The 7,145-nt window shown below is 40.7% G+C and overlaps 2 protein-coding genes across 2 annotated transcripts in view; one reads left to right on the top strand and one right to left on the bottom strand.

Annotated features, from left to right (window-relative positions):
• LOC106012620 overlaps positions 1-2,666 on the bottom strand; it is a gene marked incomplete in the record, with an annotated part of 7,525 nt that extends 4,859 nt beyond the window's left edge. Inside the window, 2 exon segments of the mRNA XM_013086095.2 lie at positions 651-917; positions 2,407-2,666. Coding sequence (XP_012941549.1) covers positions 651-856 — 206 coding nt within the window.
• Positions 1-7,145, top strand: part of LOC101861097 (spondin-1) — a gene marked incomplete in the record, with an annotated part of 288,932 nt that overhangs the window by 185,842 nt on the left and 95,945 nt on the right. Inside the window, 1 exon segment of the mRNA XM_035971468.1 lies at positions 3,648-3,751. Within this exon segment, the coding sequence (XP_035827361.1) occupies positions 3,648-3,751 (104 nt within the window).

Here is a 7,145-nt window from a genome sequence, read left to right as displayed (position 1 = left end):
GAGAGAGTGAGGAAAACAGAGAGAGAGAGAGAAACAGACTTAAAGAAAGAAAAACAGATTGAGACAGAGATAGAGACAGAACGAGAGAGACAGAGAGATATAGAGACATAATGTTGTGTAAAGCGCGTAGAACTTGCTTTGGAGTGGGGACATGCGCTATACAAATGCTATTTTATTAGTAGTATAAAGAGATAAAGGCAGGGAGAGTACACAATCGTGTTTCATGCTCACAGTTATCGATATCAAGCAGACGAAGAAACAAACAAGCAATCAAGCAACGTTTGAATCAACCCATAAGACGGAATGCATCAAATAATCAACTATCACATAATAATAAGAATACAACATTACTTAAACATAGAGCACCAGAAAATATGGAGTCTTCTAAATACACCTGACAGTAAATAAGGAGTCTTCTAAATACACCTGACAGTAAATAAGGAGTCTTCTAAATACACCTGACAGTAAATAAGGAGTCTTCTAAATACACCAGACAGTAAATAAGGAGTCTTCTAAATACACCAGACAGTAAATAAGGAGTTTTCTAAATACACCAGACAGTAAATAAGGAGTCTTCTAAATACTCCAGAGAACAAATATGGCGGGCTGTAAATACGCCAGATAATACGTCGTTTCCTGAACTGACTCACCCCTTCAAGTACTCAATATCTGAGGGTCCCCCTGAAGGTGTGACCTTGAGGGAGCAGACTCTGCTCGTGAACACATCTCTGGGAGGCGGACTGTGGTGATCAGTGTCGGTGTGGGGAGGTCTGGTCAGGTGTGGGGGCGGGGCGAGAGGGGTGTGGGACATCTGGAGGGGTGGGAGCTTCACCCGGCATTTGTGTACCCGGATCATGGGTCTGTGTCGTCTTCTTCCTTCTTTTGGAACGTATCTACAATTTTAGATTGTAAAAAACCTACCAAACAAACAAACCCAAGAAACACTTTTTTGTAGGATATATGTTAGTATATGTTTGTACTTGTGTGCTTGCTGTGTCTTCAACAGGTTTTATATTTTGATAAACAGCCTGTTTCGTGTCAGTCTTTATCTTCTGTGATTTTTTTATTTTTTTTTTGTGTCTACGTTTTAGGTGTTGCTCAAGTCGTCGAGAGTCATACTCGTCGATTTTCTGTCAGTGTGTCTCTCTTTTTCCTTGCTGTTTGTTGACCGTTGAGTTTATTATAGCCTAGCGTGAGTTGGGTATTCGAGGCTGGCGGTGGTGGGGGGTGCTTACATCTCGTTGTGAGTAGAAGTGTTGGAGGGGGGTACTTGTGGTTTCTTGGGAGCCGAAAAAAAAACAGAAAAAGAAAAGAATGGGGACAACAAAGAGATGATGGAAAGGGCAGTGGACGTGGATGGGGGTTGGAATGGACAAAGCGTCATGTAAATGATTATAATAGAACAATAAATGTTCATTCTCATACTGTTTACATAGTGGGGGCGACACAAACAGACTTCAGTAACCTAAAAAAAAACAACCCCGTTTCCATTACCCGGTATAATAGGGTCACTGACCTCTGTTTGGCAAGGAATAATATACGTCTAAGTATCGGCCAAGACAAAAGAGTTGTTTCTGAGAGGTCATATTGTGAAAAGAGCTGGCATTCTCATCGCTTTGGTGGACTTTGAGGTCAAAGGGCGCGATGACGTTCCCGTAAATACCCGTGACCCCTGACAATGACGGTCACGTAAATACACGTGACCCTATTGATGACAGAGTCGCTCTCTACAGAGACGCTGAATGTGTTGATGAAAAAAAGGTTTATTATATCATTTTTTTGTAGCTTCAGAAAGATCTTTTCTTTTACTGTTGTGTTGTTGTTACTATGCTGATCCAGTTTTCACCATACTCACGAAAGCTACATTTCATAATATGGATATGATATAATGATTAATGATTAAAGGTTTTTGGGAAGGACTTCCGTAACGAGCGACCACTCCAACGCAATAAAGAAGGGAATTTTTAGTGGGCTAGGCAAAAGATAGGGTTTAGATCTAGATATAGATCTAGATATCTAAATGTAGATGTAGATATCTAGAAATCTAGAGTATTTGGTTTGGCAATAAAGAAAGTAAAGAAAGTAAAATCGCTTTGTGTACTCTTCTCTACCTTTCTCTTTGTCTATTGTGTATTAGTGTCTAGTTTCTTGTTATTGTCTGAAAACTGACACCCACAAGCTGGCATGGAATCTATTTAGAAAAACTGCATCCGAGTTGAAAATTGAACGTGATTCGAAGAGCTTAATTATTTCAGTTTCATTCACTCAATGCTATAAGAACCTGGTCGTTCCCAAAGATGTCAATAACGTTCACGTATATAATTTAGGCTCTGGACTGAAAGTCAGAAATATATATCATTTTGAAATGTATTTTCCATTGTCCAAGGCGTTGTGTCAGGTACTTACTAGCCGTCTGTCAGCGCCGTCTGTCAGCGCCGTCTGTCTGTCTGGTAGGTCTATTGATGACACGGACACTCTGGAAGTGAAGATCTAGCCAGATCTTTGGTTGTCTATTTTTGGTTTCCGGATTCAAACTCTCAAAGCAAGTCGTGGTGCTATCTTTGTTGGTGCTTTCGTGCACAGAAAAACGGGATTTCCCGCGTTGCAATTTTTTTTACTCTCATTCTTTTCAGAAGAGGCGTCTAGATCTATACTGCAATATTGTATCGGAATGCTCGTTCTACCAAAAGAGAAAAAAACCCCAACACAAACAACAAAAACTATGATAGAGCCTCTCGTGAATCTTCTCCTTTACCAACCCTATTACTGCCCGTACATTCCCCTTCCTAAGCAACAGTTTCATGAAGGGTTGCCAGCACAACTTACAAAGTCTTGCCAACTCCACCATTTCTACCAACGCTGCAAAAAGAGAGAAAAAAATCATCAAGATTATCAGTGCCTACACACCAGCACACACACACACACACACACACACACACACACACACACACACACACACACACATACATACACACACACACACACTACTCTCTCTCTCTCTCTCACACACACACACACACACACACATTTCTCCTCATTACGACCCGTAATCATTATGACACTAGTCACCACCCTGACCACAACTTCCATCATCATCAATGCCATCGTTATAACAAAAGAAGTTTCACACTGAACTCAGAGTCACGTCACAAAACACGTATCACTGCTCATCTTGCATAATTGGTCGCTTTTAAGGACAAGCGGGCTAACTCAGATTTTGGGGGTTTCCAGAAATCTTGACCTACTCCAAATGTGAGCATTGCCCTACCTATAGGGGGAGTTTGGTTTCATTGCTGTGTATATTTGTTTAGTTATAGAGAAAGCTCTCCTTGTCTTTTAAAGAAACTGAATATGGATCCAGACACATCACCTTCGGTTTTCTCAAAACAGCATTTTTCAGGAAACACCCCTTGTGCTTAAAAGCGACCAATAGCAGACTTTGATTCACCTTCATTCGCTTCTTTTGTTCTGCTTAATGTTTGATGTACATGCACTTTTTAAAAACCACAAATAACTTACCTGTGACTAAACTAATATAGTGTAAAGCGCGTAGAGCTTGCTGTCGAGCAGGGTTATGCGCTATACAAATGCTATTTATTATTATTATTATTAAACTGAGTTTCTTTTTTCTTTTTCTCCGTGTCCAGTGATGATCAACGGAACTGCCAAGCTGCAAAAGTTGATGGGTGTCATGATTCGTGTGACTGCTTATGACTCCAAGGGGGACACTTTTGTGCCTGGCGTCTTCAACGTGAGTAACATATTTTCATTATTTGTATCAAAATGTATGTACTTAATCAATCTGTGGTTACTTGTTTGGAGAACAATATTATGTATCATGGCAGTCAGTGTAGCAGCCAGTCCTCCCTTCTCTCCTAGATCCACGAAAAGGTTGGCCTGCTGATCGTGCTAGTTGTCAGCCGGTGGGATATTCTTCTGGCTTTTCCATTCAAGTTGCTGTCTCTCTCGGGCCCTCTTAACACCAGCTTCCCTCAGTCTTTCCATTCCATGTGAGATTACATCTGTAGCGAAATAGCAGGAATAAGGATTAAAATGAAGTATGGCTCTTGCTATGGCCAATGAGAATGATTCTAACAGAATAATTTGACACATCTAGAGCATTGAAAAGCTTTAGTATTATTCTCCTATTTGTATTGTTCCTGGGTGTGCGATCAGATACACTAAATTATACACTCTTTAACTAGGATCAGTCATTTACTAGACTTCTAAATGGTATTTGCGTCTGTCTGCAATATGACTGAATCTGTAAAACAGCCTTTGAGATGATAGACTTGCGGATTGATAGATATAGATGTGTTAGACGCTCATCGGCACACTGTATGTCGTTTTTGAGGTGTACGTCTTGCCTTTCCGACTAGATCGAGGCTGGATTGGATGGCGTATAATACAAGAAAAGACGGACAAACTTGTGACAATAGTAAAAGCCATAACAATTTCAATACAGACGCCGGTCAACTTAACCTACACGCCTCAGACGGAGGTAGAAATGTGGGAGACATAAGGTGAATTAATCATGTACAGAGAATAGGACACTGTATTAGTATGTTTCTTATGTACTTCTCCGAAAGCAGCATTAGTAATCCCAGGTCATTTCTAGTGGCTTTGACCCCGTGAACTAGAAAGTAAGTCCCACCCCCACACATAAAAGCGACGCTTGAAAAACCACGAAAAAACCGAAACGAAAAGTCAAAACAAAACGAAAAACAGACGGTCTGCAGTTGGTAGCTGTAGACTGCACCAAAAAGCCGTGCTGTGATAATAAATTACAGGTCGGCCATATTGTGCACCGGTCTTACCCTCATGACCTTATTTCGCCCCTTATAATTCTTCCAGTTTAGTTTTTTATACTCTCAGCGCAGGCGACGAAACAAATAATCTCGTGCCACTCCGACTTTTTACAGAGTGTTTATGTTGTTAAGTTGTTTGTGCTGGTAGTCATGGTGTTTCTCCCTGATCCCCTGCAGTAAGTAAGTTACGTTTTATAGTGAGGTCACACTGGAGTTTCCATTTTTTGAGGGGTTGATGGGGGCTTGAGGTGAGGCGGAACGAATTAATTATTTGTACTCTTTAATTCATATACTCGTAAATACATTAATTGCCCGTGGCACGGTCTTGTACCTTTAATTAACCCAGAAATACTTCATCGAGGGCTTGAATGAGAACCGCCTGTATGACACGTACTGAAAGCAATTTCTTCAAGGCGTAATAATCACTTTAGGTGTTGTTGTAATGGAGGACTGGCAGACAGTTTTACAAGGGGTGTACTGTTATGTCTATGTATTCGCAGCAGGAGAAATATAATTATGGTTAATAACTTTGGTGTGTATTGTTTCTTTTCCTAGTAACGTGCATTATTGTTGAATGGGTCCCAAAAACACTGTGTTTGTCGTTAAAAACAATGAGGAAACTATACATGCTGTTTTTGGGACACCTGAATAGACGTAAAGGTCTTGAACATCTAGCTCTCACTGGCAAAATTGAAGGCAAACGAGGCAGGGGTAGACCCAGAGCAACAAATTAGGGAACCTAAACAAATAGGTAACGGGAAAAGATCAAGAAAACGGAACTTTTTAAAGAGCATCCGAGCAAAGGAATAAATGGAGAACAATGATCGCCGATGTCTGTCGCAGATCTGGCACTTGATGATGATGATGATGATGAGTAGCGCGCAATCGGTGTTGCAATCGGTGTTGCTTGAGTACACAGTTTGCAACGTTGTTTCTGTTAGAACGGCTGAGAGAGATAAAGAAAAACCCGACGTTTTTAGCGTAAAACTATTCGTGTTTAGATAAGTATCTCCGTATTTCTACCTGGTAATGTATCCCTCTCCGACCAGGTTGGCCCTAATAGTCAGTATCAAATCCCACCCCCTGAATGGTCTTAACTCTTCAAGCCTCATTCGTGTATATTTTCAGCAGCGCTTGTATCTCCCACCATCCTGAGAGCGTATATTATTCTCAGTTTGGGTGCGTACTGAATGTGCGCATTTTTGGAAATTAGTGAACCCAATTAAACTTTAATATTCATGATAATAATCTGTTCATTTGTTATATTTTTACTATCTCAACCTCATTACAAAGATACTACATCACTTTTTATTTAGAATGCATGCCTTTTTTTCTGAAGTACTGCCGTATTGACTGGGACTGCGGTTAGCGAGTGCAAAAAGATGGCCCGGTCTGGAAGGGTTAATTGGGTCGATGGAGGCATGAACACACATACATTTGTATATAAATAATATGTAACAGCGAAATAGCTTGTCAGTTATTCGATTAGAGGTGCTGAAAGTTCACAGTTTTAAAGTTAGGCATACTCCAGAAAGTTACCGTCCCTGGTGGATATAATTAGTCGTTTTTTAAGGACAAGCGGGCTAACCCAGATTTTGGAGGTTTCCAGAGATCTTGCCCTACACCAAAAGTGGACATTGCCCTACCTGTAGGAGAAGTTTAGTTTCATTGGTGTGTATATTTGTTTGGTTATCGAGAAAACTCTCCTTGTCTTTTAAAGAAAATGAACAAGAGTCCAAAAATTTGCCTTCAATTTTTTCAAAACAGCATTTTTCGAGATAGCCCCCATGTGCTTAGTAGAGACCAATTAGAACCTTCTACCTGTGAAGGAGAGCTCTGACATTATACAGAAGTTCAACGACCTCTCTGCCGGCTGTTCCAGTTGAAACGTCCAGGTGAAGACATCCATGCCCGTGATCTTGTCTCGCCTCACCTGGATCAAAGTGACCATGTCGACTACATAGAAGCAGTTCCTTTTTTCTCTGTTTTGTATCTCTCACTCTTTCTTTCTCTCTCTGTTTTGTACCACTCTCTCTCTCTCTCTCTCTCTCTCTCTCTCTCTCTCTCTCTCTCTCTCTCTCTCTCTCTCTCTCTCTCTCTGTATATGTTTTCCAGAATTATTTGATTCTCCATCCTCTCACGGTTTCCATTCTTTTTTAAAAGTTAAACTTTCATTTTGACCCCAACCCATGGGTTTAAAAAAAATTCTGGTTCAATTTTTTTTAACTTGCCGCATGGCACAGGGCATCAAAACAACTTGTACAAGGGTGACTGGAATGGGCTCTTACGTCACAGTCCTTTCGTGCATTCAACTGAGAGAGGAAGGGGGGTGGGGGT

This window comes from Aplysia californica, unplaced genomic scaffold (assembly GCF_000002075.1).
Source record: "Aplysia californica isolate F4 #8 unplaced genomic scaffold, AplCal3.0 scaffold00017, whole genome shotgun sequence".
NCBI classification, from domain to species: Eukaryota; Metazoa; Mollusca; class Gastropoda; order Aplysiida; family Aplysiidae; genus Aplysia; species Aplysia californica.
The sequence above is the reverse complement of the archived record's forward strand: the minus strand, read 5'-3'. Positions and strand labels throughout refer to the sequence as shown.